At 39.1% G+C, this 27,558-nt stretch overlaps 1 protein-coding gene across 3 annotated transcripts; it reads right to left on the bottom strand.

Moving 5' to 3' along the window:
• Positions 1-536: 536 nt before the first annotated feature.
• Positions 537-26,163, bottom strand: TXNL1 (thioredoxin like 1). Of its 3 annotated transcripts, XM_074952392.1 has the most exons (9): positions 25,924-26,163; positions 22,749-22,845; positions 20,643-20,816; positions 16,387-16,509; positions 14,587-14,656; positions 13,852-14,024; positions 9,039-9,143; positions 4,126-4,166; positions 537-2,279 (listed from the first exon to the last, which is right to left on the bottom strand). In XM_074952392.1, exons 1-9 carry the CDS (start codon positions 26,019-26,021, stop codon positions 2,273-2,275), a joined length of 888 nt encoding a protein of 295 aa, XP_074808493.1. In that variant the 5' UTR covers positions 26,022-26,163; the 3' UTR covers positions 537-2,272. The 3 variants fall into 3 exon arrangements, with proteins under 3 accessions (XP_074808493.1, XP_074808495.1, XP_074808494.1); XM_074952394.1 differs by lacking the exon at positions 4,126-4,166 and having other exon boundaries at positions 25,924-26,036; XM_074952393.1 differs by lacking the exons at positions 537-2,279; positions 4,126-4,166 and adding an exon at positions 4,250-5,064.
• Positions 26,164-27,558: the final 1,395 nt, after the last annotated feature.

Here is a 27,558-nt window from a genome sequence, read left to right on the forward strand (position 1 = left end):
ATGGGCTTAATCTGCAGCAAAGATTTAGGTTAGGTATTAGGAAAAATTTTATAATTATGATAGCCAAGTTCTAGCATAGGCTTCCAAGGATGGTTGTGGAATCTCCATCATTGGAGGTTTTTAAAAACAGGTAGGACAAATGCCTACCACGTATGGTTCAGTTTCACTTTGTCCTCCCTCACTATAGGGGGCTGGATTTAAAAGACCTTGAGGTCCCATCCAGCCCTACATTTCTATGAATTTATATAAACGTTGTATGCTAAATCAGGATACATTTAACTGGGATGCATCCCAGAAAACTTGATTTAGCTTAAAGACAGTGAATGTTAGTGACTGCTTACGTGAGCCAATATTAAACTCCATTTAATGGACATGGCATTTGGATGATGCCAAGTGGTGTAAAACCACATGAACGAGGTGGAAAAGTAGTTCTAGTTTATTAATTTAGAATCGTCAAATACAGATCAAGTGCAAGGAAGCAGCTTTCCCACATTAAGAAAGTGGTTACTCAAAGCAATAAACAAAATAAGTGAGTTTTCTAACATATAGCCTTATATTCGTGTTTGTTTCAACATTTAGGATTACTTCATGACCTCTTTTCTCCTAAGCGTGAAATTATCAGAATTTCAGCTATTTTTGATATGCATGATTTTAATAACTTTCCATCAATTGAACATGTTACAGTTACCTCTAAACATTTCAGATCTATTTACATTGTATAATTATGGAAAGTATGCACCATGCAACCAATGAAGTCACAGAAGAGGCAAACAATACAAATCTGACCTTTTACAAAGATGAGAATCACTAGATCATCAAATTCTCTCAGGTATCAATAGTATGAGGTAAGTAATAGTTAAGATGAGGCACTTTAACAATAACCCAAAAGGTAGTTTAGTGTACAAAATTATAAACAGAAACAGTTATTCATATTGCCCCTGATTAGATTTAAAAGTGATTTTAAATTCTATATACAGTGTCTCAGATGCCTCATATCCCATTTAAGCAAAACATTTAGGAATTACAAAAGAAATCAAGGCATTAATGCCATTAAATATATGCAATACTGAGGGATGAGTAAAGAAGGGTATGTAGCAATACAGTTTTAAAGAACTGCCTCATAGAAAGTATATAGAAAGAATCCCTACTGTGTTAAAGAAAAGAATGCCAATTAGGACAGGATTTAATTCTTATTGGGATTTATTGTAATTAGAAATGCAACAAATTTAACTTTACAAAGGAACTAATTATACCAATTAAAAACCACTTAGTAAAACTTTATAGGAATTTATTTATTAAAATTACTTAGGGCACTTTTCCAAGGAATTTTAGCAAAAAAGGTTTTAAGCGGTTGAGCGCAGACACCCATCTTTTAAGGAATTCAGATTTATGATGCAAGAATGGTATCTGCAATGAGCATTTCTATATCAAGATTCAGAGAAAGAATATAATGCCCAATTAAATTCAGCAGTACAGAGGGATCTTATAAACCTACAGGCATCAGTAGTGCCTGGCCATCTCCTGCACTGCATATCCTGGGAGTGTGTGTGTCTGGCTAACAAGTTCACAATTTTCCAACTGGAGATGATATTTTGAAAGACTAGCAAGAATTCTCATGATGCCTAATTTGTAGTGAACTGTCATATCCTACTGTTTTTTCAACTGATGTGCAATTGTGACAAACAAGCAAGTTAAGTTGATGCAACAGTATCTTGAAATATGCTTCCTCACCCTATATTTTTGGAAGGGAAAAGGGAGACTAAAAAAATTATTCCCTTTGAGAAATATCCATATTGTGTCAACGTTGCTCATAAATTAGTACAGGCTTATAACAAAGTACTCTGGATTTTATTTTTAAATGTACTTTCAGAAAACCAAAAGATGATTTACTTAAATTTGACATTTTAAACTAATTAAACAAATGCAGGCTACATTAAGTCTTATGTTTTTAAACATAAGCCAGTCCAGTTTTAAAATTTAAATGAAACTGTAAAAAAAGCTTTAGTTATTACAATGACAAAATTAAACTTGGCAAAAGTAATGAATTTTATTTACAAATACATGTACCAAGATTACAACAGAAATACTCTAGTGAAACTCCATCTCAACAAAAGCAATGATTTATTGGTAATGGCATTAAATGAAACAGACTGACAGTCTCTGGCTACAGTCAAGCAGTTATCCAGGAGCTGTAGATAAAGTGAAGATCCCATTTGATTGCAATAAGGCGATCCAGTGTTTCTTGCATCTTAGTGGCTCTCTCCTTTTTTACCTACCACCTGATAAAAGAAAAACAGAAAATAATCACTAATGAAAGTTAAGTTGGAAAACAAACAGCTTCCCAACCAATTTTTTATAAGCTTTGAACTAAATAAAGTGGCTGTTTGCAGTTGTAGTAATGGATTTTTCAACATGCATTCTAGTGCTGTATACAGAGGGAGCTGTAAATTCCTGCAGGAATTAAACAGGACCTGCAATATATGTGAGGAAATTCCCATCTTCAAGTATTTTTAATCCAGACAGCAAAGATCTCGTTTGTTCGAGACAAGTTAGGAAATAGGAACAGCCCACATATTTTTATTATTCACAAAACCAAGTTAGGTGTCAAGAATCAGACCTGAACACACAACAAAAATGTAGTGGTAAGACTACCCCAAACCCATCCTTCTGGGCCCAAATTTCAAGTAGTTGTTGTAGGAGATGAACTAGGTCTATATTAAAGACAGGTCTGAAAGAAATTTTTGCTTTATAATGTGATTCAACACTGAAAAGTAACTAAAAGTGGCATAGTAGCATTCCACATTTATTATCAATGACTGATGTCAAGTGTGCTCAATGTTAGTGAAAAAAATTTCTAACTGCCAGCTCTGCAAACTCAGTCTGGAATCAGATTCAAGTTTATTTCTTCCCTTTCTAGGTATCATCAGTAATAAAGGTTTAGAGGGCAGATTTGCCTTCTAAAACCAATGCAACCTCATTAGTTTTGACTGGAGCTTAAACAATTCTGTTTCTGCACAGAAAGGAAGAGAATCCAGCCCTCTTGGCTAAGATAAGCGCACACAAAATAGGCAGCAGATCTAGGTGTAAAATGGTTTTTAGTCACTTTTCAGACCAAAACCACACTTTTGAGTTTTTGCCAATCCAGAACAGTAACTGGTTACAAACTAAACAAATTAAGAGGAAAAAAAATCTGTGTTAACAATTTAATAATCATAACACAGGTCTGGAGGACAGAAGCTGTACTAATTTTGATTCTGTCCCTGATTTACCATGTGGCCATGTGCAAGTCATCCTCAGGTTCTTTGTTTACCCTTCTAAACTTGAGAGTAGTACTTACCTACCTGCCTGGTTTTACCAGGATTATGCTTTGAAGCTGAAGTTCTATTTAAATCCTATGTATGTAATAGGGCAAGTTTACAGCACTATGATACTGGCAATGCTGAAATCTTTGAAAAGTAAAAATTTAGTTAATTTATTAAAATGCAGAATGTGGCAAAATATGTTAATGGGGTAGTATGTTACCTTTGCAGTACATGGCTTCCCAAGGACACAGCATGTTCTCACAAAAGTTCATACAGCTCTGTATTTTAGTACAGACTGAAAAGATGATGGTTGGTGTACCTGGTTGGAACTGCGATTATGTTCTGCTGTGACATATGGGAGATCTGGGTTATTTGTCCCAGTATTTCCTCCCCGAAAGGGCTGCAACAGCTTTCAACACTCAGCTGCAAATGCTCTGACTAAAATAAAAACCATGCTGATTGAATTCCTTTGTAAAGAGCTTTGGGATCTACTGGTCATCACCTCCTCCAAAGAGCTCGTGGACAGGAGGATGCTTATTGAACTAAAGAGCCTAATGTGTAGGGCCAAGAGAATTCTAATTGCATGGCAATGTTGAAGTGCCCATTAAAAAAAAAAATCCATTCACTTGTGTTAAAGTTTGATTAATCAAGTTAAAAAAATAAGATTAAACCCAACAAATAAGTAAACGAAATAGATATTCTTTGATTGTGTATCTTAAACCCCAAGCACACCAGATTTGGATTAAACAGGAAAACATGAATATATTAAAGATTATTAAGATGTTAGCAGATGTGTAACATCAATCAAGAAATAGATCGATACCATTCAGAGGTGGAAATTGTCAACTTGCCCATGTGTATTATCTGCAAAAATTAAGCACCAGAATGGATATTTTGTCATCACAGGCCAAAAAGGCTCATTTCCCATCCCTACCCCAAATGGAGGATGGTTTTAAGAACAGCAGTTTCTTACTTTTAACAAGAAATTCATCTCCCTCCCATCACTTACTAGACACTTTATATGGCAGTTGTTTGTAAGATACCATACTTTAACTATGAGTAGGTACTGCAATTGTGACATAATACAAATCTTTAACATTAGACATTTTGTAAAAAATCAAGTGAATAATTTCTGGATCTGACTGGCCCAACAATGGCAGGGAAATGAAATTGGTGTGATTTGCTAAACATCTTTCTACTAAAAAATTAGCCAACTAAACTGAAAGTTTTGAAACAATAACTGAAGATGAAAAATCCTGAGATTGTCTTCATGATCGATTACACCGTAAAATCAAACTGTTCTAATGTTATTCCCCATAAAATAAATTGTATAAAAGCCAAATTAAAATACTTGCCCAACTCTCAAACTGCATCTCAAATTGCTTTACAGGATTAAATAAAAGATGGACTACAAAAATCAGAAAACAGGTCTAAAAGCGTTGTATAACAAATCTACTATTTAGTTTTAATGTTAACAAGCATAAAAATTAAAGAGCAAAGCTGAGAAAGAAAAGATTTTAAAATGGGATTAAAAAAAGATGAGTCGATGAAGCAGAGGTGTACAGGAAAGCTGTTCCAGAGTACAGGAGCTGCAGAGGAGAAGGCTCTTGCACCAGTGGCGAGATTGTGGAAAGCGAGAGAGATAGATGCTAGATGAACGGAGGGAGCAGGGAGGGGTGTGGTGCGAGACAAGGTCACTCTTAATATTCATTTTAAAACATTTTCTTCTGCATTTTTAGTTCTTTGGGGTTGGGAAGTTAAGCTGAAAAACAAAAACAAAATGTTAGAAAAAAGGAAAAGCAGCCTGGAGTGCAGTTTTAAGAAGAAATGAAAAGCTACGATCATCTGGGGCTTGGGAACCTACTTTTTCCATGCACCTAAGCCCCCACTCTAAAAAGGAGCAGTAGTTTATAAGGATTCTAGAATGCTGATATTTATAATAAACATAAAGTGAAATTATGTTAAAAGCATACTGGGACATGAGTGAAAGATCCTCCTTCCTCTCCCCAAAAAATTAAGCCTGCAAATTCACTACAACATTCAACAGCAAGACACCTAGATCTCTGATGCTAACAAATGGGAAATAAAATAAACCCACTTCTTTGACCCATCTCACTTGGTTGGTCTGGCTAGCAGGGTAACCTAGCCTAGCAAAGTCTCTAGAGGGAAACATCTTAAAAGTAATCTGCTACAATAATTCAATCTGCACTATAGATATGGTAACTTTAATGAATACATAGCTTGCATTGGCCTACAGGCAAAAACTAGAAGTCACACCTATGGTGTTTAGTCCTCACAAATATCACACTGTCTCATCTTACTACATTTACAAAACTGGCCATAAACCAAGTATTTCAAGTAGTATTCTTATTGTGCATTGACTTTCCAGGAAAATACAAGTATTTTATTTACACTCTCCTGCTGCTCATGATGTCAGTTAAGCAGGGCAATAGAGTCTCTTTTCTCCCCTGCCCTCATGTACCTCAGTTTACCACAGTCCACTCAAGTTTTGTATTAAAAAAGTTTTAGAGCATTTAACAGTTCCCACTTATCACCTAAACTCAAGTTCAGAGGAGAGGGAGGAGCTACATCGTATCAATCTAAGTTTAAAAGCCACTTGTATTTTGCATCATTTTATTCATTGACCTAACATTAATAGCTGGATCCATGTGTCACAGTTCAGCAACTGCTTGTTTTTACTAGTTTTCAGTACAAGATTGAACTAACCACAAACTCCACATTTGACATTCTAAGTACTGGATGTTGTGGCCCCTTTCTGTTTACCTTTTCCGCCTTGAGCAGCTGCTCAGTTTAAGCTTGGTTACCTATATAGGGCTTCTGATGCTCACTTTAAACACAAACAAGATGGTCCCTCCCTGATGAACTCTTGTCTAAATCAGACAAGTTATACAAAAAGTGTTAAGACAGCAGAAGACTGGGAAAAAGGAAAGCATCTACTGGGAGCACTGATTATAAGGAACTGTTGCAGTTCTATCTTTATTTGTATTATAATTACAAGACCACAATGGAGCATAGTTTGAGCCAAAGTTGAGATTAGTGAGCAAAGTTAAAATAGTGAGTTCTCAGGAGTTATACATAGTTATCTGTAGATGGAGAAACTGGGTTTTGAAGAGTTTTCCAGTTAACTTTTTATTCAAAACCCTTTTTATACACTTGAATATAATGTCCAACATTAAGGTTGTACAGCTAAATTGGAAAAAGTCTGGAAATGCAAAAATTAAAGTTCCTATGGGAACCATAACTACACGTTCCACATGTTATAGTAAAATACTTAACAGTAATACTAAATTACATATTCTGGAATTAAAATAGGAAATATTACAGATGTGTATACGTATTTAATTTGGTGGCTAAATTTTGTCCTAGGAGTCTTGGACCAAATTCATATCTGGTTAACCAGTCCTGAATTTATCCCCTTAAAATCAGTCAGGAAATGCAGAAGTTAATTGTACAACTTTAATGTTAAATTAATAATTTATTTAGTTTTCATATTTCTTTAAAATGGAGGCTACAGATGAACAAATACATTCCTTGCTATTTAGAAGTGTGTATTCCTTTGACTGCAGCACGCATGTGGAGCAGGGATCATGCACTCAGATGCACTGGTGTATTATTTACTAGAACTATACAGGTGTTTCCAAGAAGTCCACCAAAGGAGCAGCTTTAGGACCTGCTCTCCACAGAGGCAAGGACTGACATCTGGGTTCACTCACCCAAACCAGAACAAAGAAAGCAAGATATGCCTGGAGAACTGCACCAGTTCTAGGTGCTTGCACAGCTTTATGAAGACACAGTAAGTCTGAATTGAATGTGAGAGCCAATGAGTGCATTAAAAAAACATTAATGGGAAGATGACAGATGGCCATAGAGGAGAGTCCAGACAGAGGCAGCAGTTTGGGACAGCTGTGCGCTGTATCATGAACTGTGCAGCTTAAAAATTAGTAAGATTTTCCACTGTCTGGGCTCGGCGCTACATTCAAGTGTTTTAAAATGTTTCCTAAACATAGCAAGCATGCACCTCATTGAGCACTACTTGTATAACAAGCCTGAAATCCAGTTCATTAGTGAATAAAATAGTGTTCCAGCATTTTTAAAATAGAGGAAGTCTTTCACTGTCAACAATAATTTTCCTGAGACAGTTAAAAAAGATCTTCCTGGAATGGAGACCAAGATGTCAATGTCAAAAATGAATTTTTCAGATTATGAAGCAGTGAAGATTATGAAAGAAACTATTTCACAGACTTAATAGCAATGATTACTCTAGAATGCTGTAAAACTAATACAAAACAAAATAGTAACAAGTCCTTTTAAAAAAGCAGAGCATAACAGATGTCTTTTGGCTACTCACTGTAATTGGGTAGTAAGAGACTTATCTACACATTTCTTCTGGTTTTGAGCCAACTAAAAATACTATTAAACAATTCTATATCAGTAATTCAAATCACTTTTCAGCACATTTAACACAGCCTTTTCAGTCATTGTCTTTTCAAGTTTGAGTGTATTGAACCAAGTGGTAAAACTGTGCCTTTTGCAGGATCACATTTAATCTAATGGATATAAAATTTATCTGTAAATCCTTACAACACTAAAGGTTATCAAGACTTTCAGATAATTGATTTTTTGGCAAATACTATTGGTGTAAAGAATCAAGTTTTGTTTACCACTGCGGTGAAGTTATCTACTTAAAAAGAGAGTGGTAGTACTAGTTATCTGCAGCAGTATGGGACTAGTTACATACTGAATTGATTGGCTCGAACACATTTTAATTGGCCAGTTTTAGATGGAGTTAGATTTGGAATAGTAAAATCACCCCCCCCAAACGGCAGAAGCTTTGTCGGTGACAAAAGCTCTGCTGCCAACATAGTGCTGTCCACACCATCACTTATGTCAGTATAACTCATGTTGCTCAGAGGGGTATGGGGTGGTGGTGGTTTATTCACACTCCTGAGCAACATAAATTCTGCCGCCATAAACTGTAGTGTAGGCATAGCCTGAGAGTTGGCTACCCATTAAGTACTCCATTTCCTTTAAGCCCTTAAAGCACCCACTTTCAGTCCCACCCAGGGTGGTCCAAAAGCAGCTCCAAAGGAATATCCAGACAAATCTTTATTAGGAATAAAGAGTCCTTAAATGATATTGGAACAAATTAAAGTTAGATTAGAGTTAGGTTATGAAATTGTATAAAGACAGACACTATGCGTTACTGAAGAAGCAGCCTTATAACCAAGCATTTCCAAACCTCTCTAGTCTCTTTAAAATTGCCTCCTGAACAAAATCTTCAGGCATAGATTTTGGTTTACTTAGGCTTTCTATTTTCCAGTCTCTGCAATGGCTTTTCTACAAATTGCCCACCTGCAGGGCACAGAAATATTCAGAGACACCATGAACATTGCAACTATTACATATAATCTTTAAGGGGTCATTGTTTATCAACTTTGAACCCCTAGCTGTTATTTTACATTTCCAAAATGCCTTACACCTTGAAAGATTCTCAGGCATGTTACACATCACAGACAAAGTTGCATGGAAGCCAAAATTTCAAAAGTTTCAAAGGCACTTGTGTTGCACCGAGAGGAATAAGAGGTATCTTAAAGCAAAATGAACAATTACAGAAAGAATCCACTTAGCTGAGAATGAAACTACCAATCCACTAACAGACACTTGTTTTAAAAATGTAATTAAATATTCATGTGTGTGTTCTGGATTCCAACTTACTCGCTTGAAGTCATTCATGTTTGTTGCTTGGACTGGAGTTCCAATAAATGTAAAATATGTAATTCTTGTTGTCTCTTCATCACCATGATTGGACTGGACAAATAACTGAAAAAAGTAAGATCGTTCTTTATTAATTCTAACTTTGTTTAATATACATGGTGTAGTTACAGCAGTTTGGCTAACACTACAATCCTTCCCTTAAATGTGAGGTATTACACTTGTTAGTTTCTCAATTTTAGAAAAAGTGGGGGCAGACAATCTAACAGCTTCAGAAGTAGAGTATACCCCAAAATTATTACTTTGTGGGAAGTACTATAGAAGTATAAATAACTACAGAGTTCTTTAAATAGAGGCCACTCTCCTCATTAAACCTCTTTGCTCACCTCTGTAAAAACGACTACTAATCAAGCATGCAGCAAGGTGGAATCTAGGTTTCCCCAACTTTCAGGTCTGTGGTTAAATCAGAAGACCACATTCACAAAGCAAGAAACTTCTAAATCAAACTAACTGCAGGTGAACAGTTAATTTACCTACTTTCAGATTATATCAGTTTAACCATTTTCTATATTTATTGAAATCAGCATTACCTAATCATAGCAAATTGTGTAATTACGTTCTTTCAGTACGAAGATTTGCTAGAATTCAACAGGAGCTCAGTAGGGATAACTTACATGGCTCTGTAAATGCTGTCCTATATGGATTTCATATTCTCTATCACTTTCTCTCCTTAAAAAAAAGTATGAATTGGTAATAAATCTATAAAACCAAAATGTTTTCTAATTTGGTTTAATCTGGCTTTATATCACAAAAGCCAATACATACTATAAAATGGACTAACGAAAAACAAATCAATCATCTCAGGAAAGGGAAATGGACAGGAACTGGGACCAGACGACAGTGGGGGAGTGCAAGGAACAGATCCTGTGGGTCTCCTGCACCCTTATCTATAATTGTTCATTTTGCTTTAAGATCTCTCTTATCTTACAGCAAAGTAGCAACAAGATCCCTCTCCCTCCCGAGGAGGGAGAGCAGCAAAAATTAGGGGGCTACTATGGGCCCTGTGCCTCATGCCACAGGGAGCAGCGTTAGTTGCCCTTAAAAAAAAAAAAATTCTTCCAATGACAGTGAGTTGAAATGTTTTCCTATAAGGGCTGGATAGCGTGAAGAAAGGGAATTTGCGGTGAATAAGGGCTATGAAGGAATGTGCCGGGCAGAGGCACAGGAGGGGATTGTTTTCCCAGGGGAAGTGGGAAGAAGTTATACTGTAACTTTTGACAAATTGCTTATTTATTGTCTTTTTGCAAGCATCTTGGAGCACAGACTCTCTGCTAGTACAGTGCCTAGCACAAGGGGGTCCCAATCCTGGCTGGGATCTTTAGGTCCTTCTACAATAAAATACTATTACATTGGGGGGGGAGGGAATCTACTTATGGAGAAGATGTTCACTGTGGCAATGACATCGTAATATATCTTAGCACCCAATCCTTGAAACTCTTGGGCACATGCTTACCATTATGAAAGTGAGTAGTTCTACAGAAGTCAATCGAACTGTTCGCATACTTAAAGTCTTTGCATCATTTCCTGATGATGCATCCACTACCTGAATCAAATTTTGGTCAATTTTTCTATGATGTACAAGTCTTCACATAACCGTTGAAACCAGCACTTCAGAGAGCAACACTGGATCAGGCAACTTTTTTGGTGCCAAGACCTCTGTCCCTGTGTCTCTAGGAGCTACTTACCTGCATCATACCCCCATTATGAAACCCACCGGAAGTTTTTTTTAAATTAGTTCTGTTATATTGTTCAGTTAACTGTGAAATTTACATTTAATTGTTAACAGGATGTTGTTCATATACTGTTTAATAAGATAAATTTACAAATGCATACAAGATTCTCACACTTAAGAACCCATAAGCCTACTGGAGACTACTGGGAATTAACAAGCAGCAGATACGTGAAAAATCTTGGAATTGACCACAGTGCAGACAAAGAACCACCACTACTACATGGATATCAGTCTGTACTAAATGCTAAGTTGGTACATCATGCCGATTTCATTTTAAGACTGTCAATATAACCTGTCCATGCAAATGTTATGATCTTGTCAAGTGGGTTCAATCCCAGAGGAGTGATTCACCTGTTCTACTGAGAGATTCTGTGACTACTTGATACGATTCAGTCTGGCTATTGTGGCTTTGGTGTGAAGCATTACATTCCAACTAGCATGTCTGTGACCAACCTCTGTTGAAAAAAAAAAATGGCTGTGGCTTGCAATTCATCTTCATAAGTGGTGGTCTGGAGAGCAGACATTCCACAGTCACAAGAACAACTTTGGCTAAAAACCCAACCTTATTCAATGGCTAAGTGAAGGAAGCAATTTGAAAAAAAAAGCAATGCATAATAAATGGAAAAGAGGGGAAATAGACAATGTAAATTAGTAAATGAGGTGCAGAAAATTGGTAAGGGAAGGCAAAAAGTCATAAGAAAAAAAAAAATCAATGCCTGGCAAAGGTAAGGACAATAAAGAGTAATTTCCCCCAACCTCCTGGCAGAGGTGGATCTCAGCTCCGCTGATGTTAATTTAATAAATTTTGGAATACCAGGAAAAATCCAGAAGACTGAAAAATTGCTAAAGTTGTGCCAACATTAAAAAAAAAAGCAAGCAGGATGACGTGGAAAACTATAGGCAGTTAGCTGGACATCAACCCCATGCAAAATAAAGGAATCACTGCTATAGGATTCAATACAGAATAGCAATATAACTAATGCCAATCAACACGGTTTTATGAAAAATAGGTAATTTCAAACAAACCTGATTTGATTTTTTTTACAAGAGAAATCTGGTTGAAAGGCAGCTGCATAGATGTAATACACTTGGACTTTTGTAAAGCATTTGACTTAATAGCACACAACATTCTAATTTAAAAAAAATCAGCACTATACAGTATCAAACCACAGGTTATATATAGATTAGGAACTGGCAAATGATATCTCAAGAAGTAGCTGTCAATGGGGGTGTTTCTATTGGTGTCCTACAGGATCTATATCAGGCCCAATGCTATTCAACATTTTTATCAATGATCTAGAAGTAAGTATGGAGTATCTGCTGATAAAGCTTGGGGATGACACAAAGATTAGTGGAGATTTAAATAACAAGGACAGGATCGTCAGAGACAGCAATCTGGATTTGGTAAACCAGGCCCATTCAAACAGTGAGTTTTAACAGACAGATGCAAGGTTATACATGTAGGAACAAGGAATTCAGGCTGTACCTACAAAATGGGGGACTGTACCCTGGAAAACAGTGACGGAAAAGGATTTAGTGGACAAGTAACTCAACATAAGCTCCCAGTGTGATGATGTGGCAAAAAGGGCTAATGCGATCCTTTGATGTATAAGCAGGGAAGTAGTGAATAGGAAGGTGATTTTACCTCTGTATACAACATTGATACAGGAATACTGCATCTAGTTTGGTGTCCACATTTTGAAGAGGATGTGGGGAGTACAGAGAAGAGCCACAAAAATTATTTGAGGGCTAGAGAAAATGCACTAAAGTGAAATAAAGATCTCAAGCTGTTCAGTTTATCAAAAAGATTCAGAGATTACCTGATTAAAATATATAAGAATCTTCTCAGGAACCAAATGCTGAGTACTAGAGGGCTGCTTAATTTAGCAGCCAACAGCAAAACAAGAACTGATGGCTTGAAGTTGAAGCTAGACAAATTCACATTTTAAAAAAAGGAGGCTTTATTTCTAAACAGGGAGTGAATAACTATCAGGAACAAACTACTACAGGAAGCGCCCAGATGCCCTTCTGGAAGTTATGCTTTATTCAGACAAGTTACTGAGTTCAATACAAGGGTAACTCAGAGAAATGTAATGCCCTGTGGCACACACAAAGATTTAGTGGACCACAAACCGAATGAGTCAACGTGATGCAGCTGAAAAAAGGTGAATAGCAGCAGCAGTGTTGTATGTAAGACAAGAGACATAACTGTCCCACTCTACACAGCACTGGTGAGGCCCGCATTATAATACTGTGTTCAATTCTGGATGCCACACTTTAGTACATGTATACAAATTGGAAAGAGTCCAGAGGAGAGCAACTAAAATAAACGGTTTCGAAAACCTGACCTATAAGGAAAAGTTAAAAAACTGGGCATGTTTAGTCTTAATCTGCAACGTGGGAGACCTAGAAAGTTTTTCCTAATATCCAACCTAACTATAAGCACTAGAATGGGCTTCCAAAGGAGGTTGTGTAATCCCCATCAGACATTTTTAAGAACAGGCTGGACAAAAACCTGTCAGAGACAGTCTAGGTTAACTTGGCCCTACTTCAGCACAGGGGATTAGACTTGATGGGGAGGGGAAGGATAGCTCAGTGGTTTGAGCAGTGGCCTGCTACACCCAAGGTTGCGAGTTCAATCCTTGAGGGGGCCATTTAGGGATCTGGGGCAAAAATTGGGGATTGGTCCTGCTATGAGCAGGGGGTTGGACTAGATGACCTCCTGAGGTCTCTTCCAACCCTAATATTCTATGATTCTAAGGTCTCATCCAGCCCTAGATTTCTATAATTCTGAAAGTCCGACTGGATGTCTAATAGTCCCTTTCTGGCCTTAAATTCTATGAACCTACGTTTGACATAAGTGCGTAGTAAATCTGAAATGACAGACTGTTATAAGAAAACCTGGCTAAGCTTTGGAACCTTTGTGACCTCCACAATTATTTTGTCCCAGAGTATTTTAAAGTAGACTTCCAAACTTCATATAACTACATTTGAGTGAAGCTTGGAAGAGAAAGCTTTACTTACAGTTACGCTGTTAACATTCTGAAATTTTACATAGCGAAGCTGGACAATACCATCTTCTTTTATATCATCCGGCGTTAGTTCCAAGGCTTGGGTTGGTTCACTTCTTTCTGCCTCTTCAAAGTCCATAGATCGGGGAAGGTTGATGAAGATTTTTATATACTTGGGACCTTGACCTGTGTTAAAATAGATCAGCAATTTTAAGTAACTGAACCATGTTTTAAAGTATAAAATTCCAAAACACATCTTTAGGACAGTCTGTTCTACAAAACAGATTAAAATTTTAGTTTTGCTATGTAAAAATGTGGTTTCTGTACTTCTATCTTGCATAGATTCATAAATTTGTACTTCTATCTTACTCTAGTGTATTGTCAATATAAACATCTGTGCCATATCAAAAATAAAGCACAGGGATAGCATGAGATTACATTAAATTTGTTTTAAAGAACAAACAAGTCTATTGTACTGATTTTCTTTTTTTTCCTAATTTCAACGAAGCTGCTACAGGACTTCCAGAGATCAATAGGATCCACACTGTCCTCTTGCCATGAATACATGGGACTTGCTAATAGTTATAATGACACTGCTCAGAAAACAGGAACTGCGGCTATTAGATTCCAGATACTGAAATAAGAGTCTAGTTAAACCTGGGAAAACACTTAAGCCTTTAAAAATGGTGTAAGCAGAACTTATTAGGAACACTTTGATGGAATGAAGAAACAGATGCATTTTACTCACCATTATCTGGCCCTTGAAGTTTCATGGAATAAAGCTTGACAGGTTGATTAAAAGCTACAGTAATAAGGAGCTGTAGAGAAAAAGTTTATGATAAAGTATTTTTGAACGCAGAAAAAATATTTAAACTAGAAAAATAAGCCAAAATTCTGTTTAGTTCAGGAAAAGTAGCTGTGATTGCCAGGATGTGATTAATATTCTCAGTCTTTATAGGTAAGTATTATTAGAAAATAGAGAAAATCCTCTTACACTGTTTCTAAGAAGGGTCATTTTAATGAAAGCCATTCTACTAGAACCCTGAACCAAGTATCTCAGAGAGTTTGGCCAAAACTTTTGAAAATGGGTACCTAAAGTTAAGAGTCCTAACCCAAACATCTCGTGCAAGATTTTCAAAGGAGACTAGTAATTTTGGGTGCCTCAATTTTTGGATGCTTCATCTGAGATGTCTTAATGATGCCCAATTTTCAAGACTGGAGTATACAACAGTTTCCAAACATTTGAATATGAGTTTAAGAGCCTAACTTTAGATACGCATTTTCAAAAAATCTTGGCCTTCATCTGTATTAGTTAGAGGGCAGCCCCCATCTCACCCAAGTCCCTGAAAGCCTCCACAAATTTAGAATTCTGTTTAACATCAAACATTTTACATAGCATCAAGAGCTGTGCTTTATCTAAAGGAAAAACATTTAGAAGCTATGTGAGATTACAGTTTTCACTGATTTTAAAGTTTTCTTCCCCAAGTCAATTCTTCACCGTTTAAAATAAACCCTTGAGCTTGCAATTAATATCTATTAACAGGTTTACTGCATTCATCAAGTGCAGGGGTGGGCAAACTACGGCCCATGTCCGGCCAGCCAGAATTTTTAATCTGGCCCCTGAGCTCCTGCCAGAGAGCGAGGTTGGGGGCTTGCTGCGTGGCTCCAGGAAGTGGTGACATGTCCCACATCCAGCTCCTACGCGTAGGGACAGCCAGTGGGCTCCGCATGCCATCCCTGCAGCTCCCATTGGCCGGGAACTGCGGCCAATGGGAACTGCAAGGGCAGCGCCTGCGGATGGGGCAGTGCGCAGAGCTGCCTGGCTGCGCCTCTGTGTAGGAGGCGTAGGGGGGACATGTCACTGCTTCCTGGAACTGCCTGAGGTAAGCACCACCCAGAGCCCGCAACCCTGACCCCTCATCCCAATCCCAAGCCCGCACCCTAACCCTCCCAGCCCTGATCCCCTTGCCATCCTCTGAACCCCTTGGTCCCAGCCCAGAGCACCCTCCTATACCGCAAAACCCCTCATCCCCACCACAGAACCTGCACCCCAAGCCAGAGCCCTCAACCCCCGTGTCCCAGCTCCCTACCCCAGCTCTGATCCCCCTCCTGCCCTCCGAACCCCTCGGTCCCAGCCCAGAACATCCTCCTGCACTCCAAACCCCTCATTCCCAGCCCCAATCCAGAGCCCACTCCCTCAGCTGGAGCCCTCAAACCCTTCCCCAACGCCCAATTTCATGAACATTCATGGCCCACCATACAATTTCTATACCCAGATGCGGTCGTCAGGCCAAAAAGTTTGCCCACCCCGATCAAGTGTGTAGTTTATTGTAGGCTTGCTGCTGGTAAGTACTGTGTTTGGCGTTTGGTTAGCCAGAAATAGAAAGATGGGAAGAGCTATTAGTCTCCACACAAGTTATTTCTCCTGCTTTTTAATCCCAAGACTACTGTAAACATAGGAGAATTAGATAACGGTATTAGACCAATACAATGAAAAAAACTGCCCTTTAAAATTATATTGAACCTCTAAAACAAACTGAAATTATACCTGCTCATCACAGTCAGATTCCAGGTAGGTAGAGTCTTTACGTAAACAGTTATCGAATCCATGTTCATCACTTTCATTAAGACATTCACAGCCAGCTTTATTAATAAATGGCATCAAATCCATCTGAAAAAGAGCCAACAGTGTTGCTTGTTGGGTGCTTGAAAATCTGCCATCTACTAATTGAAAAGGATTAGTAAATATGTGGATGAGTGAAACTCATTGGATATAGGAGGAGATAAAATAATAAAACTGGTCAGACAACTTAATTATGAACAGAACACATTCAAGCATTATCTTACATTTTAGTTAAACTCCCCCCATACCTTCTCCTTTCCAAATTTTATAATCACATATTCCCTGGAATGCAAATGCACAGAAGTCCACAGCAAGAGACGTATAATAAAGTGAATTATCGGAGGCTGTATTTTGGTTTAAGCACGAAAACTATATCCTAAAAAAATAATAATGCATTTGCAAAACAGGCACAAAGACTGAAGTTTTAACAAAGTCCAAAAATAAGTCTACTCAAAGATTAATAGCGTACAGTTAATGGAACAGCTTAGAATGCTATCACTGTAAATGTTACTAAACTCCACCTGCAGAGCTAATCTTGTTACCTCTCACACATAGCACTGAAAAAGAAGCTGTTAGTTTTATAAAAGGCGTCGATGACTAGATTGCACTCATTTCTAACAGGTTTTAGTATTTAATTAAGATCCTTTCATCGGGCATTAAGAATTCCCCAGCCCTTTTCCTTGTGCCTACTAGAGCTTTCAGAACAGCGAATAGCAGCAATTGCTTGATTCACTGAAGAGCAGATTTTTTCATGGTTGAACTTTCTTATGAAGTATCCAACTAAGGGTATTCACATCTTGAAAGAAAAACATGAAAATACCACCAACTATATACCAATAGGGTACAAAATCTAGATCAAGATACACTCAGGATATCTGTTCAGAGGAAAAAGCGTTTGTTGTTTCGTTTTTTCTTCTTTTTCAAGATTATAGAAGTTTATTGTGCCTTCAAGAAGGCTTACGTTCCACCCCAAGGATAATACCTGATGTTATGGACTACTAAAAAGCTGTGACATCACTGTGTAATGCAGTTAAGTACACAGCTAATAGCTCAACAGAATTCTTTACTAGGCTTGCATCCTCTCAAATTTTCAAACTTCTTTAAAACATTCAACCCCACAAAGAGGAAAAAAAATACATTACCGAGGACAATGTATATGCTCAGTTTATAGCTTTAATATTCAGTTTTTTAACTTGTTATGAAAAATGAGGCAGCCAGAACTCCACCCACCCCCCCCGCAGCGAAGGTGGATTTCATGCTTTCCTTACTCAAAAAGCTCAAGAGATTTTGTTTAAAAAGCTTTCCAGACAATTATAACCTTTAAGTAGAGGCTGAACTTAAAAAAAAAAAAAAAAAAAGTAACTCCAAATATCAGTGTTCTAGAAGTTTATTAGCAGGTCAACAGATTAAATTGCAGTCTTACTTATAAGGGTGTGAATTTGTCTGTTACACAATTGAGTATTAGAAAAAAAAAATCTGTTTATGAAGTTACCTAAGTTTCAAAAAAAACAGATGTATACCTACTTTGCGCTCGTGTTACTTAAATTACTTCTAATGTGTTTTGGGCTGTGAAGCTAAAAAAAACAGCCTTTTGCCTCTTTGTATTACAACGTTGCCATGCTGGATGTTACATTAACTATTAGTGTAAGTATTTACATTCACAACTAGATGCAACACTAATGCTGGTACCATAGTGCGTAATTGAACTGTTGCAAATTCAAGTGGCCTGTATTCCTACTGTTTATTTACATAAGAACGATTCAACAGGAAGAGTATGTTATTTGTATTTGTATGGTAGATGTCTCTATTTAGCTATGAATTTAAAGTACTTAACATCCAAAGAGATGCGTTTTTACATTTAACATAATTTTAGGTTTCACAACTACTATTCACAGTTAAGTTTAATGTATTAGATTTCCTAATACTAAATACAAACCTACTGTAGTGAAGCTATCATGTTATTGAACCTATTAGTGGTTTTAGTGTTTCTGAAATATAATACCAGGTATTCAAATCAAAAGTGTTTTTATATTGCTGCCAGAACAATAAACCATCCCTTTTTAAGTAGAAACATTATATCAAATATTGCTCAGAGAACGCCACCTCACATGACAGCTCTATCAGAGTGTTTTGTCACATTAAGTTTCTCATTTACATGTGTTTGTTGGTACAGCTGTCAGACATGCTTAAGATTTGCAGTGCACAGTTGCCTTAGGGTAACATGAAAACAAGTAGAACAGTGCTTTCAGGAAATGTTTTCTTCCTTAAGTATTTCAAACCATATTACTTCTTTAGCATCATAGTTTAGCAACAGTGATTCAAAACTCCAAGTTTCCTGTTAAAAGGTTTGATTTGTCTGAAAATTAATGGAATTACCATAAAAAAAATATTTAGAACAGTGTTTTCCAAGTGTTTGGACAAAACAAACTGATTTTATTGTCAAAAAAGGACAACAGTCAGGTTATTTAGGCCCAACGCAGATATTATGACACTACAGCTTTATAAAAAAGCAGCAATGTTTCCACAAAATTTCAAATTCCAGTTCAGTTTCTGTTGAATTAGACATTCCCAGGCAGCTTTTGCAATTCAAGCATTTCAGCAAAGTGCTAACAATGGAACCAGACAACTTCTGGTTTTCACTGATTAAGCAGAAACATTAGAAGAAATCAGCATAAACTAATGTTTTTAAACTTTACCAGTTTTTTTTAATTCTGTGCATGAACATGCAAGAAAAAGGGTAAAAAAATGTCTATTTTTCATATGACATCAGTTTTAAATTATGGACTTCCCTCCAAATCTTAGTACATGAAGTTAAAGTGCTGTCTACTCCTGACCTCTCATTAGTTGATGTGTGACGAAGCATTGGAAAACCACCATTATGAATAAAGGAACTTTGAGATATTTTAATTGAGCACACTTACTAATGGAGAGATAAGTGAGGAGAAATACAAACAACATTCAAGCAGAACAGTTTCTAAATCAAGCTTCACCCTGTTTCCTGTAAGGCGTCAGAAGTTCTAACAAACCAAGGAAAAATGTTTGCTCTTTATCATACTTACCCTTCCATTTTCAGTTATTATGTTTTCTGTGTGAATGCAGTTTAAATAATTTAATTTTCAAGGTGTCTATATTAAATATTTCTCCAAACATTTTCCCTCCCCCAGGAATGATCTTAATTTCAGTGAACATTTATGCCTCAAGCAAAAAGTTTTATGTATCCTGTGACTATGCTATGCCACAATATTCTGCAACAGACTAAAAAGTATTGTTTAGTTTTAAAGATATAATTTGTAGCTTTTAGAAAATACATGAAAGGTTATACACTAATCACTCCATAGCAACAGATGAGAGAGAAGTGAAACAAGTTCAGGTTAATAGAATTGCACTTGCCTAGTTTTAACTATTCCTATTCCGCTGTGATACTGTGACCCACAGAGAACCCCTTTTTATACCTTTTTTGTACAACCCCAACACAAGAGCTACTTTATCTCTCTGTTTTGTGGTGAGGGAGGAATTAGGTAAACAGAGTTTGGCAGTATTGTACAGTTTTCCAAATATTCTTAGAAGTTATTAATGACCAAACTATGATAAGCCACACACCACTCCTTCCAATAAGCAGCTTCCAACAAGCTTCTGGGGTAGCTGCAACATTACAGCATGAGAAGATTAAGAAAAAGTTACGAGAAAAGGAAGATACTGAAAAGGTAGCAAGGAGGATTCACTAAGGAACAGTCCACAAAACCTTTAAGGCTTTAGCAGTTATAGAAATAACTGTCACTTTCCAGGAGAGAGATCTCCACTTTCTAAAAATGTACAGGGAAACAGACTGAGAAGTCTGGTAGAAGCAAAGATATAGTAAATATCTACAGCAAAATTTTCAACATGAAACACGAAATCCAATGTTCCAGACATAGAGGAATATTTTGGAGAAGGAGATTTTTAGTTACACCATTTTCAGATATTACAGTAATATATTACTATGCACAAGTCAATCTTTAAAAGTTTGCTAGGAAAATTGAAAAGGCAGGTGATATTTCAAAAAAAAAAACTTAAGACACTTAAGTTTCTGCTTAAACGTATCCACTTTAGTTAGATCAGAGTACGTTTAGAAAACAGGGCAACACTGACATAACTTGCAATAATTTACTTTAAAAAAAATCTTTAAAGTAAGGGATGCATACATATCCTTTTGGAATATCTGTGTCCTCATTACTTCCAGGATCATTCTCTAGATGCTGTTTAATTTTTTCTTCTAATCCTACAGCATCAGCTCCTTGATACTGGTCGATTCGCACTTTGTTTCGGAAAAACAGAAATGTTGGTGTTGCTGATATATTATTGGTTGCAGCTGTTCCCTAGAATTCACAAATTGATCATCAGTGTTGTGTAATAAAATGTTAGATACAAACATTTCTAAACTTGAAAAAAGTAGCTTTATTAACATGCAGGAATATTAGCAATCATGATCATTTGCATCTTGGCACATCTAGAAAAACAGCTTAGATTGTAACTAACTGTTGCTGTGGAATAGCCCTAGAACTAAAGGCCATTCACTCTGGGATAAGGTAAACTGGTAGCTCTTTAAGCTCTTCACCCTCCCCTGCCAACACATATCAAGGTTAAAGCCATGACTGCAGACCAATAGACATGGTTGCTAATAAAATGAAGAACAATGTATAGAAATCTCACTTGTTCCCTCTTCCATGATCGCCCTTAACCAGACATTTTATATTTTTAAACATACAATATATATATACACACTAAATATTGATTAGGAGATTCCGTTGTAACACTGCTGCCCGCAGCAATACAAAAGGATTTTCATTTTGTTATCTGCCTGTGTTTCTAATCTCTTCAGATGCCTTTGTATTAGTTATCTATCCTGACTGGGTCTCATAATCTATTACAATTTAGTATCATCTGCAAGTTCTGTTAATGTTGTCTATTCCCCTTTTTCCACTAATAAAAAAGTAAGACTCCTGGTCATTTCAAGACACTTCCTAGCCTCTCGATGTTGACGTTAATCATTTAACCATTTTGTTCAGCCAGTGACAGTATTGCTCTACTCCCAACCCCACTGGAAATAAGTTTTTATAACATGTCAGAAGTCACTAATAAATGCTTAACTAAAAACTGGTATTATATCCGCAGCAGTCTCAATACCTACTTATTTGTTTTTTTTATTTGGAAATATACGCAGACTTGTTTCGTAAGATTTATTCTTCATAATTCATGCTACTATTGCCCATGATTTTGTAGATATTTAGCAATTCCTGCTGGACACTCCTCCCAGCCAGGTACACCAGTTAGGAATTTCATGGTAGTAACGACTAGGATCATTTTATTTGTGTATTAAACAAATGCAGTAATTTCTCCTGTCTTATTGGTACCACCCCAATACTCCAAGAATTTTCTAATGTAACTGTCAGCCGTTCAGTAAGTTGATTAGTTAATTGCCATAGTGTCCTAAGATGCATAGTTTGGACCAACTGACATGTTTATTCATGATTTCCAGATCCACTCTTTTATGAAGAGCAACTTATAAGGCAGGGGTGGGCAAACTTTTTGGCCCAAGGGCAACAGCTGGGAATAAAAATTGCATGGCAGGCCATGAATGCTCACAAAATTGGGGTTGGGATGCAGGAGGGGGTGAGGCCAGAAAGGAGGAGCTCAGAGTGCAGATGGTGGCGGTTCTGGGCTGGGATGAGGGCTCTGGCTGGGGGGTGCAGGCTCTGGGGTGGGGCTGGGGATGAGGAGTTTGGGGTGTAGGAGGGTGCTCTGGGCTGGGACTGAGGGGTTCAGAGGGCGGGAGAGGGATCAGGGCTGGGGCACGGGGTGAGGCTCCGGGCTGCCCTTACCTCAAGTGGCTCCTGGAAGCAGTGGCATGTCCGTTCTCAGCTCCTATGTGGAGGCACGGCCAGACGGCTCTGCAAACTGCCCCATCCGCAGGCACCACCTCTGCAGTTCCCATTGGCTGCGGTTCCCGGCCAATTGGAGCTGCAAGGGTGGCGCTTGGGGCGTGGGCAGAGTGGCACGCCCTGGTTGTGCCTATGCGTAGGAGCCAGAGGGGGGCCATGCCGCTGCTTCCAGGAGCAGTGTGGAGCGGCCCATGACCCTGCTCCTCAGCTGGAGCGGAGCAGGCCCCAGACCCTGCTCCACAGCAGGAGCTCAAGGGCCGGATTAAAATGGCTAGCGGGCTGGATCCGGCCAGCGGGCCATAGTTTGCCCACCCTTGTTATAAGGTCTTACTTCCCAATGATCAAAATGTATTTTTGTATACTACTCACCTGGCACTGATGTACATCCACTTCCAAAAAAGTTGCCTGGGGATATTTATTACTCAAAGCACTGAAAGCTGGGGCTATCCTCACACAAGGGCCACATCTATTAACGAAAAAAATTGATGTAAGCTTGTCCAACTTTTGCAATTGGGGCTGTATTTTGCCCCTAGATACAATATCCAGTCTCTGTTGAAGTCAATGGGAGTTGAGTATGCATTTGGTCCTTACAGATGTAAGTTTCAAAACACCTTTCATAGTTGGTTGGCAAACCTGGTTAGATATTTGTAAATGACACAGACAAAATAATGTGAGAAATGTAAGTAATGTGTCCCGCTTCCTGCTTAGACAGTTCTGATTTTACAGTGATAAGCTTCATCTGTTAGCTCTAAACTCTATACTTTAGGTTTAGTCTGGTTAGTGTTACCACATATCACTATCAAGGGAGATCATACCAGGTAAAAAGGAGGCTGTCTGTCCGCTTTGGGGCAAAGTTCTTTGCAGCTCTGAAAGAGAACTGAACTACACTCACACTGGAAACACAAATCAATAGCTCAGACTAACCCTACTTAGTATTTTAATAAATATACTGAATTTTCACTTTATTAACTGTAGTTATATAATTAATTCCCTTTTCTATAGTAGTTGGTGTTCTATGTTTTCTGCTAAAGGTTTACCATAAGTGACATTAGCTTCTACTACAGTATTCACTCAACTATGAATGCTATGTAGTTAGTCTTCTCTTTTCTCCTGCATTCGGCATGAGAAGTCACTGATCTCCAGCAGCAGCGTCTGCAGGAAGGCACATCTTCAGAAATTTCATGAGGTCACTTAGGGTCAGATCTTCAAAGTATTTAGGTTCCTAAATTCTACTGAAATCAATGGAAGTTGGGAGCCTAAATACCTTTCAGAATGTGGGCCTAAGCTACTGCTCTCCTAACTAGAGCGCGTTAACTCAGCTCTTTTTGATTGTAACCTCTTAATAGTTGCTACCCCAAAAATGTTATTTATTATAGTGAGGAAGTACTATAACTGTAGTGAAGAATGAGACTAGCTTACTTAAAATCCCAATCACTACAATATCTAGGAAGTATCAAAGTATAAAGAGACTGAGGTGGTTTCCTCTACTCCCCTCAATTTTTACTAAAGTAACTTTTCTGGCAGACAACTTATGTATGTTGTCTCCTCTTGTAGGGCCTTTCATCTATCCTCGCCAACCACTCACCTTACAAATTTCTTTTCAGCTGCTCCATAATGTGCTTTAATAGTGGAGTTACTTTTTTTATGGTTGCCTCTAACTGGCACTTGATCCATGCTTTACTATAGCAGAAGAACTTTGAAGTTAATGAGAGTCTACAATGCTTCTGCTGTTCTTGCCAATTGTAAGACATTCAGCTACAAACACTGTAGTAGATCAAAATATTAAACATGCCTATTTTAGGACAAGGGGGGGTCTAAGACACAATTTCCTTAAAACTGGGTCATGTCAATCAAGTTGAACAGATTTCTTCTATACAGGTAAGAAAATGCATTATTTGCTATAAGAGTGCTAACAGTTATAGTACTTTATTTGCTCATAAGAACCACTTACTTGCCCTGAGCAAGTGGAATAGTAGGATTCTGCAAGGCTGCAATAAGATACAGCCAAGTTTCTATAAAGCATTAGAGATTAGAATGTTATAATAAAAACTGAGGAAGATTTAAATTCTGCTTAGATGTTCATCTCTGAGACAGGGACTATCTTTGTTCTGTGTTTGTACAGTGCCTAGAACAATGGTGTCCAGGTCCATGACCGAGGCTCCTAGGATCTACAATGTTAATAATTAGGATTACATGACTTCAGTACCAAAACCAGAGTACCCACAAATATGTAGCTCCAAACTGCAAAATGGGCTCGAGGAATTACAACAGCAGACTGATTACAATGAGATTGGATTCAATACAACAATGCAGAAACACAGCCCCCACCCCCCTCCAAGGCCATATATAATTAACATGAAACCTACTATTATGTAAAACACTACATAAAAGATGGGCTTGCTTTCTGGTTCAAATGCTAAATATATTCTTCGATTTAGAACACTGCAGTTTCATTAATTAAGCACGCTGTTTAAAACTCAAAAACTTTAATGAATTTTGTATTGACACTTTGCAATCAGAACTGCAGGTATTAATAATACAAAGATTAATAACTGGTTCCCTAATCCTTTCCACAGTAGTAGAGTATTTTTGTCAACAGCCAAGATGATGCAGCATTCTGACAACTAATTACAAAATTATTTAAGTTAAACAATGCTTGATATTTTTAGTTTTAATTACTGTAAGATTTCCAAGGCCAGAATTTTCACAGTTAAAATTCAAAGGTAGGGTAAGCATTTGCTAAACCTAAATTACCACTAAAATTAGACATGCCTGATCCACCTACCAGTCTACTGAAGTTAAATTAGCAAAAAGCAGAGAGATACTCTTGCATGGAAAGGGTGACTATCTTCTACACATTCGGGGTTTTAAACAATCACAGGGGAGTCACATGGACCTCTCTGCCACTGGGACAGTCTGTGTGATGGACATTATTAGCAAACGATCAGCGTGTGTCCCACTTAACTCACACAGCAAAACGTTTCCTTCGCAATCAGTAGGGATCATAAACTCTGCCCTTACACCTCTCCCCAGTAAGGGGATCTCGCTCCTAGGAAGGAAATCTGACACCCGCCACCCGCACACGAGACGCAAAGTTCGGTACAAGAGGACTGGGATTCAGACCAGAGTCTCCCCAAGGCCACACGCTCTCTTAGGCCGGAGAGCGACGAGTGACAGGTAGGGGGGAGAAGCCCCTTACACAGCCCCGAGCAAGAGACCCAGCCAGACCCATCGCGCCTAGGAGACCGAAGGGGAAGCGAAGTTAGCGCCCCGCCGCCCACACGCCAGGATCCGCCTGCCCCCACAGGGCGGGGTGCGGGAGGGCGGGGGAAGGCAGAGCAGGGCGTACGAGACGGGGAGCCCGGGGCCTTGCGCGAGGGGTGCCTGAAGCAGGGAGAGACCCGGGCCCGGCGGGGGAGTAGCGTCCCAGGGCCCAGGAGTGGCGCCTCTCTCTCCCCAAGGTGCCGATGCGAGGGGCGGCCAGGCCCCGGCCGCGGGGAGAGGCTTGGGGACCTCCGGGGCGCTCGGGTCTCCTCTCACTCACCCCCGCATGGTGAACTTGACCACGGCGAGCCGGGAGCCGGCGGCGCTGAGCTCCGGCTGGAACTCGGTGTCGTTCGCGATTACCTTCACCCCGACCATCCTGGCCGGGGGTCCCCGCCACCAGCGGAGGCAGCGAGCCGCAGACGCCTTCGCTTATCTGCAAAGTCACCGCGGGAAAGGTGCGCCCAGCATGCACCGCAGCCGCAGCCAGGCCCCTCTCACGCGGCTTGCTTCCGGGGGGCGGGGCCGGCGGAGCGTGACGCCGCTCCCTCCCCCGGCAGCCATCTTGCTGTAGGGCGGATAAGGCCGTGGGTGGAATTGAGCAGCCATTTTGAATGAGGGACTGGGGCAGCCCTCTCGCGGCGTCCCTAGCACCCGCAGCCATCTTGGTTTGGGGCGAGGAGCAGCCCCGTGGGAGTGTTGACTCCCAGCGTGTCTGAAGCCAGACGGGTTGAGGAGGGAGGGGAAAGGCAATGGCCTGGCTTGAGTTTTATAATCTTATAACACCTTATCGGTGGTGTGAGCCCAGATCTGTAGTGTGAGTCAGATGTGCATGGGAGTAACTGAGCTACTGGAGCCGAGGCAGCGCCCGAGCTCTCGCCTCGACAGAGCCTGCCCAGTCCGCAGTGGTGCAGGTTAGGAGATCTGGTGGCTCCTCATAATAATACTTAGAGCTGATGTCGCACGTCCTATTCACCTGTTTCTCGGGGTCAGGCATTTTCACCCCCATTTTTCAAATGAGGAACCTAAACCATGGTTATGTGGCTTGACAATGGTCAGATGGAAAATTTACCAGCAGAATCAGAACTCAGGTTTTCTGCTTCACGGGTCTGTGGCCTCTCCGCTCCACCGCACTGTCTCTCCCTGTAAAAAAAACAAACCAGTCCTTAAACGGAGGGGGGGGGTTCTCAAACTGGTTGTCATGACCCCTCAGCCAGTCACGAGGTTATTATGTGAGGGTCAGAGCTGTCAGCCTCCACCCCAAACCCACGTTGCCTCCAGCATTTATAATAGTGTTAAATATTTTAAAAAATGTGTTTTTAATTTATAAGGGCAGGTGCCTGCGGTTGGGGGGGTGTTACTCTCTGAGGCTTGTTATGTGAAAGGGGTCACCAATACAAAAGTTTGAGAACCATTGCCTTAAATAGGATGGAGACAAGCACCTTTACAATGTGATGTCACTAAAATAGAAGTGGTGCCCACTCTAAATCAAAGTTGTGATTTGTAAATCTGTTATCAATAAAATGATGAAGCCTTGGAAGGGAAGAAGTTGATCAGTGAAGCTGGAACTATACTGCCTCATTGTGGTGTTGTCCTTTTGTAATTCATTAGCCAGGATAATGGGGCAGATGTCCTACCATCTTGCTAGAGCAGGGGCTCTACAGTGCCTTTGTCTGTAAAATGAATAATTATACCACCTGTAATTAAAATAGTAGTAGTGGTTCATGAAAGCATATCTGACTACCTTAATAATCCTGGGGTTCATTAAATAACAAACGAGTGAATGAAAAAGGAATAAAATGAACTGGAGAGCATCTGTGGTGAACAGCTGCACACAGCCAGCGGTGTTCCTCAGAGGTGCTAGAACTAGGGGTGATGCCGCACCCCAGGGCTGGATTACCCAACAGGCAGACTA

Source organism: Natator depressus, chromosome 5 (assembly GCF_965152275.1).
Source record: "Natator depressus isolate rNatDep1 chromosome 5, rNatDep2.hap1, whole genome shotgun sequence".
NCBI lineage: Eukaryota > Metazoa > Chordata > Testudines > Cheloniidae > Natator > Natator depressus.

Excerpts from the sequence above, each read along its gene's own strand:
- TXNL1 (XM_074952392.1), bottom strand. The coding sequence starts at position 26,021 with ATGGTCGGGGTGAAGGTAATCGCGAACGACACCGAGTTCCAGCCGGAG. Across the intron at positions 22,846-25,923 it reads GTCAAGTTCACCATGCGGGG|ATGTGGCCCTTGTGTGAGGA; the intron begins GTGAGTGAGAGG and ends TTTCGTTAATAG. Across the intron at positions 14,025-14,586 it reads ACTTCAAGGGCCAGATAATG|GTCAAGGTCCCAAGTATATA; the intron begins GTGAGTAAAATG and ends ATTTTAACACAG.